Source organism: Eretmochelys imbricata, chromosome 14, assembly GCF_965152235.1.
Source record: "Eretmochelys imbricata isolate rEreImb1 chromosome 14, rEreImb1.hap1, whole genome shotgun sequence".
Classification (NCBI taxonomy): Eukaryota; Metazoa; Chordata; order Testudines; family Cheloniidae; genus Eretmochelys; species Eretmochelys imbricata.
The window spans coordinates 39,800,303-39,814,850 of NC_135585.1; the positions used below are offsets into that span (position 1 = coordinate 39,800,303).

Below are 14,548 nucleotides of genomic sequence, written 5' to 3' on the forward strand. Positions count from 1 at the left end.
ATAACAAAACAGGGATAAACCTCCCTCCAGCAAAGGGAAAATTCACAAGTTGAGAGACTGGTTCAGAATGGTTTGGAGGACATGGATTGATGTCCTGTCCCTCTTAGTCCTAAGAGCAAAGGAACACAGAAACAAAGAACCGAAAACAAAGCCTCCCCCCCCAGATTTGAAAGTATCTTTTGTCCCCATTGGTTCCTTTGGTCAGGTGCCAACCAGGTTCCTCCTTACAGATAAGGAGGAATTTTAGGCTACCCTTAGGGTTATGACACACACACACACCCCAGTCATCGGAGGGAGGGTGGGAAATGCTGCTTTGTGTGGGGGGGGGGGGGGCGGAGAGGGGGTTAGTTGGTTACAGTTTGTTGTAATAAGCCATAAATCTAGTGTCTCTATTCGGTTCATGATTTTTAGTGTCTTGCAAAGTTATGAATTTAAATTCCCAGGCTCATCTTTTGATGGGGTTGTGCAGATTTCTTTTGAGAATGAGGACTGAGAGGTCAGATGTAGAGTGAAGGCTTTGTGAAAAGTATCATTAAACAATTACAATCCACACTCGATGGGGATCACATTCTGAAAGAAATCTTTCCTGAACCCCCACTTCTGGCTTTCAAACAACCCCCCATCCTTTCCAACCTCACCATCAGAAGCAAGTTCCCCACAGATCAGGACACACCAACTCAAAGCCGCATCAGACCCTGCCAGAACAACAGATGCAAAAGCAGCAGACACATCTCCTCTGCTACAATGAGCAATACTTCCTCCAACACACCTTTCAAGAACCATGGGTCCTATCTGTGCCTATCATGACATGTGGTGTACCTCATCCAGTGAATCAAATGCCCAGACAACAGCTATGTGGGTGAAACCAGACAATCACTATGCTCTCAAATGAACTGACACAGAAAAATGATAAAAGACAAACACTGTATTACCTTTGGGTGAACACTTTTCACCAAGAGATCACTCTATAGCAGTCCCTTGAAATATGTTAACTACTTATGTTAAACAATCTGTTCCACCTTGTATTTAGCTGACACACTGAGTACATTTCCAAGTCCTGAAGAAGAGCTCTTCTGTCTAAGCTTGAGTCTCTCACCAGCAGAAGATGGTCCAATAAAAGATATTACCTCACCCGCCTTGTGTGATGGGATCCCTGGGGTACAACCTGGAGCTGTGGGACTTCTGTGTCCCCTTAACTCTCCAGCCTGGGCTGTCTCTCACAATAGTATGCCAGTGATAAGCAGCAAACCCCTCCAGGTGCTGTGATCACTCAGCCATCAGCTTGTGGAGACCCACACCCAGTTAAATTGCATGAATGTTCTCCAAGCCAGTCATGAATTATACAGAGAGAGGCACCAGTCAATCACCCCAGCCTTGCACCCTAGAAACATACCGTCTTACACTTCTCAAGACTCCTTTGGACAGTACAAGCTCATTAATTAGTTGGCCACGCCAACAAATGAAAGTAGACGTGCAACAGCCCTTTTGAAGCTGAGCTGAGATTCCCCAAGCACTTCAACCAAAACCACACTGTTTTAGGTAAAATATAAAAACGATTTATTAACTACAGAAAGATAGATTTTAAGTGATTATAAGAAGCAGGCATAGAGATCAGAGTTGGTTACATAAGAAATACAAATAAATTTGCAGTCTAAATTCTACAAATGAAGCAAGATTTGAATCAAACAGTTTCTCACCCTAATAGATGTTACAGGCAGCTCACAGTTCTCTATACACAGGCTGGAATCCTTTCCCAGCCTGGGACCAATCTTCCCCAGTCCAAAGTCTTTGTCTTCCAGACAATCTTCCAGGTGTTGAGATGGTGGAGGAAAGAGGCCAAGTGGTGATGTCATTGACCCTCCTTATACTTTCTCTCCAGGTGCTAGAAAGATCTTTGCTGTGAGGTGGGGTCGGGCAGTACCCATTGTGTACCTGCCCTCTGAGGAGTCTCTGGGAGAGTGGATTCTTCTTGATGGGCCATCAACGCCTGTCTGGCCAGCGATGGGTGCCCCTTTGTTGTTATGAAAGGCCACTGTGGCCATCTCCCAACCTCACTATATTTCAGTAACACATTTAGCAATTCTTCATAACATCACATACAATGATAGTACCCACAATTCAACAGGATACTAATGTTCAGCAGATCCAGACTTCTCAAATGATCCCTCCCAAGGCATACTTTGTACCAAACACAGCACCCTCCTATCCCAGTGGTGAATAGGGGGGTCCAGGGTGCTATTTTGAGGTACAGAGGGTCACAGCTTGTCTTTGTAATATTCTGGGACCAACACAGCCACAACAACAGTGCATGACTTTTTTTTTTTATTATTTTTTATTTTACAGTTTCATCTGAAGGTTTTCAGATGTCAGTTGCCAAAAAGCAAAAAAAAAAAAAAAATCATTTTTCAGGTTTCAGTTATTTTGATAAAAGTCAAAATCTTCTCTCCCCTCCTCCCCCTGAAAAAATTCAACCATCTGTATCACTCTTAAATTTATATATATGTGTGTGTGTGTGTGTGCACAAGCACACACATCTCTTGTACACTGCATTTCTGTATCAGGGCCCACTTAGACCCTCCTTCTTTCACAGTAGAAACCAGATTGATTGATCCTCATTTCATTCAACTAGTCTGACTTCTTTGTGAGGGCCAGACATTTCCTGACAGCTTTTCTCAGGGCCTCCTTGACCTCTCTGTTTCTCAGGCTGTAGATGAGGGGATTGGCCAGAGGAGTCAGGACTGTGTAGCAGACAGAGAACCCTTTGTTCAGGGCTCTCAGGTTGCTGGATTTCGGAAGCAAGTAGACAATCATTATGGTCCCATAGAAAAGTGTTACCACAATGAGGTGAGAGAAGCAAGTGGAAAAGGCCTTTTGCCTCCCGGTGGTGGAAGGGATTCTCAGGATGGTGCTAACGATGCAAACATAGGATGTCAAGGTTAATAGAAATGGGGAAACTGCATCTGGGAAGGTAAATATGTAAAGAACCAGCATAATCTGGCTGGTGTCACTGCAGGAGAGCTTTAGCATTGGGATGAGATCACAAAAGAAATGATCCATTACATTGGGGCCACAGAAAATTAATTGTGACATAAAACAGATCATGATTGTACAAAGTAGAAATCCACTTATCCAACACCCAGCTGCTAGCTGGAGGCACAACTTGCCATTCATACAGGTTCCATAGTGCAGTGGTTTGCATATGGCTAAATACCGATCATAAGACATCACTGCCAGGAGAGAACACTCTGTAGTTGTTAGAAAACAAAAGAAAAAAAACTGTGTCATGCAGCCCCCCACAGAAATGGTTCTGTCCCCAGTCAGGAGACTGGCCAGCATCCTGGGCAGGAGGGCAGAAGTGTAGCAGGTCTCCAGGCAGGACAAGTTCCCCAGGAAGAAGTACATGGGGGTGTGAAGGTGCTGATCAGTCACAACTAGAGCAATGATGAGGAAGTTCCCTGCCATTGTCCCAATATAGATCACTAGGAAAACCAGAAAGAGAAGGATCTGCAGTTCAGGAAGATCCCCAAACCCCAGGAGGATGAATTCTGTCACATCTGTTTGATTTTCCACATCTCCTTTCTCCATGAGCTGCATCCTGTGATCGTGAAAAGTAATGAACATCAAAAGATTTGGCTGGACCATGAAATTAGATAGATTTCCATCTTTTGATCCCATAAGAGTTCCCACTGCAAACTGAGAGCTGGGTTTATATTCTCTCACAACAGAGAAACTTCTTCACTTCAGAGAGATTCCCCACACCCCAAAGAGCTGTCACCCAGTTAACTTGCCCCTCTTCTGCCCCATACCCCAATTTTTTTCATTAATTGATTCTTAGATTTAAGACCAAAAGGGACCATTTGGGGATGGAGGTTGGCACAACTGATTAAAAGAGCTTTAAACTAGAAACTTGGGGGAGATGATCAAGTAATCTCCAAGCCTGATTCTAAGATTGAGAGGGCGGAAAATCAAGTCAGAAAGGATACAGCAGTGGAGAAAGGAGCCACAGTGGGTCGTAGAATGGACATTAAGAGGAAGGATAGGGACACTGGAAGGATAGGTGACACTGGAAGAAGAATAACTGTACCCGATCAGGCAAGGAATGTGGGCGAAGCCAAGCAGCAACAGATAAGATGTTTGTACACCAACACAAAGAGCCTGGGTGACAAAATGGGTTAACTAGAACTACTGGTGCTGGAAGTGAAACCAGATATTATAGGGATAACAGAAACATGGTAGAGTAATAATCATGACTTCAGTACAGGTATTGATGGGTGGGTGCTGTTCAGGAAAGACAGAAATAAAGGCAAAGGTGGTGGAGCAGCATTGTATATTAATGATGAGGTAGACTAAAGAAATTAGAAGTGATGGAATCGATAAGACAGAGTCTGTTTTGGCTAAAATCACTTCGGGGAAGAAAGCTTCTGGAGGTTCTCCCAGGATAATCTTGGAGTCTGCTACAGACCACCAGGATCCAATATGGATAGAGACCTCTTGTTAATGTTTGTAATGAAACAAATACTACTGTGAATTGTGTGATTAAGGGAGACTTTGATTTCCCACATATAGATTGGAGGACAAGTGCTACAAAAAGTAATTTTCCCTCTGCTGATACTCACACCTTCTTGTCAACTGTTGGAAATGGGCCACCTTGATTGCATTGGCCTTGTTGGCACGACAACAGTAATTTTCCTTCCCTTCTTGTCAGCTATTGAGAATAGGCCACTTCCACCTTAATTGAATTGGCTTGTTAGCACTGATCCCCCACTTGGTAAGGCAACTCCTATCTTTTCATGTGCTAGAATATATATTCTGCATACTGTATTTTTCACTCCATGCATCTGATGAAGTGGGTTTTAGTCCATGAAAGCTTATGCCCAAATAAATGTGTTAGTCTCTAAGGTGCCACAGGGACTCCTCATTGTTTTTGCTGATACAGAGCAACACGGCTACCACTCTGAAACTAATAATAGTAGGGCCCAGGTTTTCCTGGATGTGATTGCTGACAGATTTCTTCACCAAATAGTTGCTGAACCAAGAAGAGGTGATGCCATTTGAGATTTGGTTTGGGTGAGCAATGAGGACCTCATAGAAGAACTGGTTGTAGGGGACAACCTTGGTTCGAGTGATCATGAGCTAATTGAGTTTCAACTAAATGGAAGGATAAACAAAACTCGATCTGCAACTAGGGTGTTTGATTTCAAAAGGGCTAACTTAAAAAAATTAAGGGAATTATTTGGGAAGTGGACTGGCGCGAAGAACTTCAGGATCTTAATGTGGAGGAGGCTTGGAATTACTTGGTAGAAGTAGCAGAAGCTATCTGAAGCCAGCATCCGAAGCAAGGGGAAAAAATTCATAAGGAAGGGTTGCAGACCAGCCCAGATGAGCAAGCTTCTCAAACAGGTGATTAAGAGAAAGCAGAAAGCCTGCAAGGAATGGAAGATGGGATGGTTCAGCAAAGAAAGCTACCTCATGGAGGTCAGAAAGTGTTGGGATAAACTGAACATGCCAAAAGGCAAGCGGAGTTGGACCTTGCAAAGGAAATTAAAACCAATAGTAAAAGGTTCTATAGCCATATAAATAAGAAGAAAAGAAGGAAAGAAGTGGGACCACTAAGCACTGAGGGTGGAGATAAAAGATAATCTAGGCATGGCCTAACACCTAAACAAATACTTTGCCTCAGTTTTTAATGAGGCTAATGAAGAGCTTAGGGGTAGTAGCACGGTGGCTAATGGGAACGAGGATATGGAAGTCGAAATTACCACGTCCAAGGTGGAAGCTAAACTTAAACAGTTTAATGGGACTAAAGCCGGGTCCCTGGATAATCTCCATCCAAGAATATTAAAGGAATTGGCACATGAAATTGCAAGCCCAATAGCAAGGATTTAATTAATCTGTAAACTTGGGGATCATATCCTAGGATTGGAGAATTGCAAATATACTGCCTATATTTAAAAAAGGGGAAAAAAGTGAGCCAGGAAACTACAGATTTGTTAATTTGGCCTCAATTGTATAAAAGATCTTAGAACAAATTTTGAAAGAGAAAGTACTTAAGGACATAGAGGTAAACAGTAATTGGGATAAAATAAACATGTTTTAACAAAAGGTAAATTGTGCCAGACCAACCTGATCTCTTTCTTTGAGAAGATAACTGATTTTCTAGACAAAGGAATTGCAGTAGATTTAACCTACCTGGATTTCAGTAAAGCATTTGATACAGTTCCACATGGGAAATTATTAGTTAAACTGGAGAAGATCGGGATTAATATGAGAATTGAAAGGTGAAGAAGGAACTGGTTAAAGGGGAGACTACAATGGGTCATACTGAAAGGTGAACTGTCAGGCTGGAGGGAGGTTACTAGTGGAGTTCATCCAGGATCGGTCTTGGGACCAATCATATTTAACATTTTTATTCCTGACCTTGGCACAAAAAGTGGGAGTGTGTTAATAAAATTTGCGGATGACACAAAGTTGGGAGGTATTGCCAATGCGGAGGAAGACCAGAATATCAAATAAGAAGATCTGGATGACCTTGAAAACTGGAGTACTCAAAATGGGATGAAATTTAATAGTGCAAAGTGCAAGGTCATGCATTTAGGAACTAACAAGAATTTTTGCTGTAAACTGGGGACGTATCAGTTGGAAGCGACAGAGGAGGAGAAAGACCTGGGTGTATTAGTTGGTCACAGGATGACCATGAGCTGCTAATGTGATGCGGCCGTGAAAAAGAGTAATGCAGTCCTAGGATGCATCAGGTGAGGTATTTCCAGTAGAGAGAGGGAAGTACCATCATACAAGGCACTGGTGAGACCTCATCAGGAATACATTATGCAGTTCTGGTCTCCCATGTTTAAGAAAGATGAATTCAAACTGGAACAGGTGCAGAGATGGGCTACTAGGATGATCCAAGGAATAGAAAACCTATCTTATGAGAGGAGACTCAAAGAGCTTAGCTAGTTTAGCCTAACCAAAAGAAAGCTGAGGGGAGATATGATTGCTCTCTACAAATACATTAGAGGGATAAACACCAAGGAGGGAGAGGAGTTATTTAAATTAAGTGCCAATGTGGACACAAGAACAAATGGATACAAACTGGCCATCAACAAGATTATGCTTGCAATTAGATTAAGGTTTCTAACTATCACAAGAGTGAAGTTCTGGAATAGCCTTCCAAGGGGAGCAGTGGTGGCAAAAAACTTAACTGGCTTCAAGACTGAGCTTGACAAGTTTATGGAGGGAATGGTATGATGAGATTGACTACAATAGCATGTAGCCGATCTGCAACTGATAATACCAAATATCTCCATTGGCTGGTGATGGGGCATGAGATGGGGAGGGCTCTGAGTTACTACAGAGAATTCTTTCACAGGTATCTGCTTGGTGGGTTTAGCCCAGATGCTCAGAATCTAACTGATTGCTATATTTGGGGTTGGGAAGGAATTTTTCCTCAGGTCAGATTGGCAGAGACCCTGGGGGGGTTTCGCCTTCCTCTGCAGCATGGGGCACAGGTCACTTGCAAGATTAAACTAGTGTAAATGGTGGATCACATCAGCCCTTGACCCGCAGCATCATGCTGGGAGCTGAAGATGAGTTACTTGTCCACTGTAGTCTGAGCTCCAGCTTAACAATGTGATGGGGGTGAGGGTCAGACACATGAGCTTCCCCAGAGAAGGGCAGGAATGAGATTGCACCAGGTCAGTGCCTGCGATGAGGGAGTGACAATGACCAACAGCACAGATGGGAAAGTGACTCTGCCAATGGAAGTGCCCAAGGCACAGATGAAAGCGCCCCTTGGAGTAGATGCACACTCAGATTCCTCTCATTCATATTCCCCTTAGTGACCAGTACAAAACACTGAAACTGCTTATAATGAATTGCCAGCTATTATTGATTATTGTTAAATATTAATTATTGACTGAGTGACTATCCAAGGTCATACAAAGAGGCTGCGGCTGATCAGAGAAGAGACCCCAGGTTTCCTAATCTGTAAGGAATCCAGTCTCCATTCAGTTCATTTCTAACGTACACCCTTTTTCGGTGGGGTGCTCAATACTGCCCAAGAAATGCTGAGGGCCCTCAAATCCCACAGAAATGCAGGGAGGAAATACTCAGCATGAGACAGAAAGCATCTGAGGATTGGGCTGGGATGGTGCATAGGTATCTGCCTCCCAGAAAAGTCTGGAGAGGCAGCTGATAAGTAGCTGAGAAACTGAAGGCCAAGGTCCCTGAGAAAACAATGATTTGTCAGGGAGAGAGAGATGGGCAAAGCCAGCCAGCGAGCAAGAGGGTGAGGGGAGGACAGACAGAGGGATGTATAAGGGCAGAGATGATAGCTGGATCTCTCTTCTGATTCATCAGTTTTTCTAGCTGTGAACCACAAAGAAACCAACTCTGAAGTCCTTACTCTGGCAGAGCTCCCAGCGTGTGAGGACACTGTCTAAGGGGGGTGTCTCAGAGCAAGGGCTGCATATGAACAAGGACCTGAGGATTTGCCCTGAGGCTAGTGACACTTACCTTCAAACCTTCGCATGAAGCAGTGAGCTCCCCATCGCCAGTGACTGGGTCTGGTGTTAGTCAGCCTTCTTGTCCCAGTTTGTGGGCAGACACCTGCCTGTGGCTGCTGGGATCGGCATCTCTCGCTGCCTGGGTTGATTGTTGGCATCACACAAACCCTTACTGTCTCCTGCTCTGGATTCTTGCAGTATTTATCAGGGAAAGCAGCCAGCCCCTGGCCCTTGCCGCTGCTGTTGGGATCTCCCTTGGGACTGCTGCCGGTTATCCTCTGGGTTCCCTCCATAGGAGAATTGATGCTGTGTTACTTTTTAAAACAGTGTAACATCACAAGAATGGCCACTCTGAGTCAGACTAATGGTCCATCTAGCCCAGTGTCCTGTCTCTGGCAGTGGCCGGTGTCAGATGCTTCAGAGGGAATGAACAGAACAGGGAAATTATTGACTGATCCATCCCCTGTCATCCAGTCCCTGCTTCTGACAGTCAGAGGTTTAGGAACACCAAGAGCATGGGGGTTGTGTCCCTGACCATCTTGGCTAACAGCTATGGATAGACCTGTCCTCCATAAACTGATCTAATTCTTTTTTGAACCCAGTTATACTTTTGGCCTTCACAACATCCCCTGGCAATGAGTTCTACAGCTTGACTGTGCGTTGTGTGAAGAAGAATTTCCGTATGTGTGTGTTAAACCTGCTGCCTATTAATTTCATTGGGTGGCCCCTGGTTCTTGTTTTATGTGAAGGGATAAATAACACTTCCTCCACAACAGTCGTAGTTTTATAGACCTCTCTCCTATCCCCCCTTAGTCGTCTCTTTTCCAAGCTGAACAGTCCCAGTCTTTTTAATCTCTCCTCATACGGAAGCTGTTCCACGCCCCTCATCATTTTTGTTGCCCTTCTCTGCACCTTTTCCAATTCCAATATATCTTTTTTGAGAGGGGGCGACCACATCTGCACGCAGTATTCAAGGTGTGGGCGTACCATGGATTTATAGAGAGGCAGTAAGATATTTACTGGCTTATTATCTACCATTTTCCTAAAGGTTCCTAATGTCATTCGCTTTTTTGACTGCCGCTGCACGTGGAGCAGATGTTTTCAGGGCACTATCCGCAATGACTCCAAGATCTTTCTTCAGTGGTGCCAGCTAATTTAGACCCCATCACTTTGTATGCATCATTGGGATTATGGTTTCCAGTGTGCACTGCTTTGCACTTATCAATATTAATTTCATCTGCCATTTTGTTGTCCAATCACCCAGTTTTGTGAGATCTCCTTTGTTACTCATCCTCTGTCTGTTCCTCACCTTCTCGCTTCCTGTCTTTCTCTCTCTTTCTCTCTCTCTCTGAGAACTCATTGTTTTTTCAGGGACCTTGCCCTTCAGTTTCTCAACTATTTATCAGCTGCTTCTCCAGACTTTTCTGGGGGCAGATTTCTATGCACCTTCCAAGCTTTAGACTTAACTTTCTTGAGTAATTTTCTCTCATCTGCAAATGTTGCCACTTCACTATTTACCCCTTTTCCCAGATCATTTATGAATATGTTGAGCAACACTGGTCCCAGTACAGATCTTTGGGAGACACCATAATTTACATCTTCCCATTGTGAAAATTGACTTTTATTCCTACCCGTTGTTTCCTATCTTTTTAACCAGTTACTGATCCATGGGAGGACCTTCCCTCTTATCCCCTCTCTGCTTGCTTTGTTTGAGAGCCTTTGGTGAGGGACCTTGTCAAAGCCTTTCTGACAGTCCAAGTCCACTATATCCACTGGATCACCCTTTTCCACATGTTTGTTGACACCCACGAAGAATTCAAATAGATTGGGCGGAGCATGATATCCCTTTACAAAAGCTGTGTTGGTTCTTCCCCCAACACGTTGTGTTCATCTGTGTGTCTGATCATTCTGTTCTTGACTATAGTTTCAACCAATTTGCCTGGTACTGAAGTTAGGCTTCCCAGCCTGTAATTGCCAGGATTGCCTCTGAAGCCTTTTTTAAAAATCGGTGTTACATTAGTTACCCTCCATTCATCTGGTACAGAGATTGATTTAAGTGCTAGGTTACATACCACAGTTACTAGCTCTGCAATTTCATATAAGTTTCTTCAGAATTCCTGGGTGAATACCATCTGATGCTGATGACTTATTACTGTTTAATTTATCAATTTGATCCAAGACCTCCTCTATTGACATCTCAACCTGGGAGAGTTCCTCAGATTTGTCACCTAAAAAGAATGGCATAGGTGTGGGAAGCTCCCTCACACCCTCTGCAGTAAAGACTGATGCAAAGAATTTGTTTAGCTTCTCCACAATGGCCTTGTTTTCCTTGAGTGCTCCTTTCTCACCTTGATTGTCCAGTGGCCCCAACGACTGTTTGTCAGGCTTCCTGCTTCTGATGTACTTAAAAAAATTGCTGTTAGTTTTTGTGTCCTTAGCTAGTTGTTCTTCAGATTCTTTCTTAGCCTCACTTACTTATACTTCTATGCTTGACTTGCCAGAGTTTATGCTCCTTTCTATTTTCCTCAGTAGTATTTGACTTCCAATTTGTAAAAAGATATCTTTTTGTCTCTAACTACCTTTTTTACTTTGCTGTTAGCCATTTTTCTGGTGTTCTTTACTTTTTCTTTGAGGGGCAGGGGGTAAATTTAGTTTGAGCCTCTATTATGGTGTTTTTAAATACTCTCCATGCAGTTTGCAGGCATTTCACCCTTGTGACTGTTCCTTTTAATTTCATTTAACTAGCCTCCTTATTTATGTGTAGTTCTCTTTTTTTGAGGTTAAATGCTACTGTGGGGGTTTTCCCCTACAAGGATGTTTATATTTAATTACATTATGGTCACTGTTACTGAGCAGTTCATCTATATTCACCCTCCTGGACCAGATCTTGTGCTCCACTTGGGACTAAATCAAGAATTGCCTCTTCCCTTGTAGAAAGAAAAGGAATACTTGTGGCACCTTAGAGACCAACAAATTTATTTGAGCATAAGCTTTTGTGAGCTACAGCTCACTTCATTGGATGCATTTAGTGGAAAATACAGTGGGGAGATTTTATATACACAGAGAACATGAAACAATGGGTGTTACCACACACATTGTAACAAGAGTGATCAGGTAAGGTAAGCTATTACCAGCAGGAGAACGGGGTCGGGGGGGGAGGCAGGGGCGGAGGCGGGGGAGGGAAATGTTTTGTAGTGATAATCAAGGTGCGCCATTTCCAGCAGTTGACGAGAATGTGTGAGGAACAGTGTGTGTGTGCGTGTGGGGGGGAAATAAACATGGGGAAATAGCTTTACTTTGTGTAATGACCCATCCACTCCCAGTCTTTATTCAAGCCTAAGTTAATTGTATCCAATTTGCATATTAATTCCAGTTCAGCAGTCTCTCATTGGAGTCTGTTTTTGAAGTTTTTTTGTTGAAGAATTGCCACTTTTAGGTCTGTAATCGAGTGACCAAAGAGATTAAAGTTTTCTCCGACTGGTTTTTGAATGTTATCATGCTTGACATCTGATTTGTGTCCATTTATTATTTTACGTAGAGACTGTCCAGTTTGGCCAAGGTACATGGCAGAGGGACATTGCTGGCACATGATGGCATATATCACATTGGTAGATGTGAAAGTGAACGAGCCTCTGATAGTGTGGCTGATGTGATTAGGCCCTATGATGGTGTCCCCTGAATAGATATGTTTGTTTTTCTTAGCTAATAAATCCTTAGGTAGTTTACTGTAGGATCGGCTACAAGCATCATCTTTGGTGTAATATCTAAAGTGCAACTGACCTGGGGTAAGTGACTGGTCCTTTGGGACTGGGTTTAACCTGAATATTGTGATTTTTGGTGTAAGGGGCCATCTATTGCAAAGGAGGCTCACCTGGGTGGCAAGACAGACTGGAGTGCCCAAGGGGACTGTCTGTGACTCCACGTTAAGGTTGTTGTAGTTCTTAAGGAGTTCCCACTTGATACTTGGTTGGTGAAATGTAAGTCTAGAACTCATAGCCAATGTGGAGGTTGTGCCCTGCTTCTGAACAGTCTGCCCTGAGGTTGGTACCCGTGCTCTTCAGCCACTCCAGACATCCTGACAGCTCTTCTTCCCCCGTCATCAGGGATGGCATGAGTGAGCCAGGTGGTCTTGAAAAGTGTGAGAATACTCTCCCGTGTCTTCAGCAACTCAGGGGCTGGAAAAGGGTGTGAAGTGGCCGTTATATTTTACAAGTGTGGTATTCGGTTGGGGGAGTGGGATCAGTGTTTGGACATAGGGCTAGGGCAGGGAGCGCCTGCCCACTGCAGTGACATGGTAGAGTGGGAGTGTGTGGAGTGGGTATTTTGGGATTTCGCACAAATAGGGCAGTGTTAAGGTTGTGTGGGCATTTATCTTCTCTCTGTATTTCCTGGTTCTCAGAAGTCAGACTTTTGCTGAACTCAGCCTTTGGGAAGGGCCCTAGCTATCACCGGGCACCTTAACTCTGCATTAACAAAGGTTTTTTGTGACATTTTATTTCCTAGTTTTTTAAACAGAAGGAGCAATGTTTGTTGGTGGGAGTTACTGGCTGTTTAGACAGCTGTTGTTCTCACCTAGGTTTGCAATTGATGTGCTACTGTGGCTCGGTAATAATCAAAAGACCTAGTTTTTATATTGTGCTTTTCATCAGCAGATCGCCAAGAGCTTGACATCATTATCCCCATTTTACAGATGGGAAACTGAGGCATAGAGAGGTGAGGTGAGTTGCCCACGTCCATCCAAGAGGCCAGTCACAGAGCTGGGAATAGTCTCAATCCAGTGGTTTCTCCACTGGGCCACACAGTTGCTCTGTGATTCCACAGTGCTCCTCCCCACTCCTCGGCATGTTTTGTTGTAGTTTCCTCCTTGTCCTACCCTTGGTGCACATGGAGAACAATGGATCATCACCCTCTTTCTAACAACCTGGTACAGCTCTGAAGCCTGTTATCACAGCCCCCCTACCCTTCACTTCTCTAGGCTAAACAGGCCCAATTTTTTCTACCTTTCCTCACAGGTCAGGTTTTCTAAAGCTCTTTATCGTTTTTGTTGCTCTCCTCTGGACTGTGTCTAATTTTTCCACATCCCTCTTAAAGTGCAGCGCTCAGAACTGGATACACTACTCCAGCTGAGGCCTCACCAGTGCCGAGTAGAGCAGAAAAATTACCTCCCAGGTCTTACATACAACACTCCTGTTAACTTATCGCGGAATAGGCAATCTAGCCCAGACGGTCAGCAAAGAATAACTTCTACGGAGCCAAATCCTAAGGAACTCATTTTTCTCTAACTCAGGACATGTCTACACTACAAAATTAAGTTGACCTAACTGACAGCGGCATGCAGCCGCCGCAGTAATTACATCACTTGTGCGTGTCTGCACTTTGCTCCTTGTGTCGGCGGTGCATGATCTCACCAGCAGCATGTGCATGGATTGCACCGTCAGTGTGGGGCATTGCGGAAGGCTCCTGAAAGCCAGTAACAGTCGACATAAGCAATGCAGTGTTTACATTGACACTAACCACATCGACCTTGACTCTACGCCGCTTATGGAGGTGGGGTTATTAAGTCGCCGTATTAAGTCCACACCAGGAGTTAGTGCGTGGCAAGCTGGGGTGGAAATCTACTGTGCTGTAGGTTGCTGTGCAGTAAGGGGCCACGCGGACCCCGCTGTCAAGCACCAAAAGTCTCCTAGTGGTCTTTGCCCAAGCACTGTTTGAAATGGGGGTAGGTCAATGCGCACTTGGGAACGTTTCGTGCACTGGAGCAGGGTCCACCTAGCGTGTTAGTATGTGGCAGGCTAGTGCGCTTAGATTCACCCCCCAGCTTGCTACCATCTGACTCTCCATTTAGACAAGCCCTTAGTCAGATCCTGGGGATCTCATGTAGGGAGGAAACGGTGCCGTAGTGGGAAGGAGCACAGACGGGGTGCTCTCAGGCGCACACCGCAGCTGTGCATATCCTGCTCCCTCTCACTTCCTACTCTGCCCCTGATATGCCTCAGCCCTGCCCCTAACAGGGCTGAGCTGCGACACTGCAGAGAGTGGCTGGGAGC

At 44.3% G+C, this 14,548-nt stretch overlaps 1 protein-coding gene across 1 annotated transcript; it reads right to left on the reverse strand.

Moving 5' to 3' along the window:
• Window positions 1–2,625: 2,625 nt before the first annotated feature.
• Window positions 2,626–3,675, reverse strand: LOC144275031 (olfactory receptor 10A7-like). Its single transcript, XM_077834115.1, has one exon. The coding sequence runs from the start codon at window positions 3,673–3,675 to the stop codon at window positions 2,626–2,628; it is 1,050 nt and encodes a 349-aa protein (XP_077690241.1).
• Between the last annotated feature and the right edge of the window lie 10,873 nt (window positions 3,676–14,548).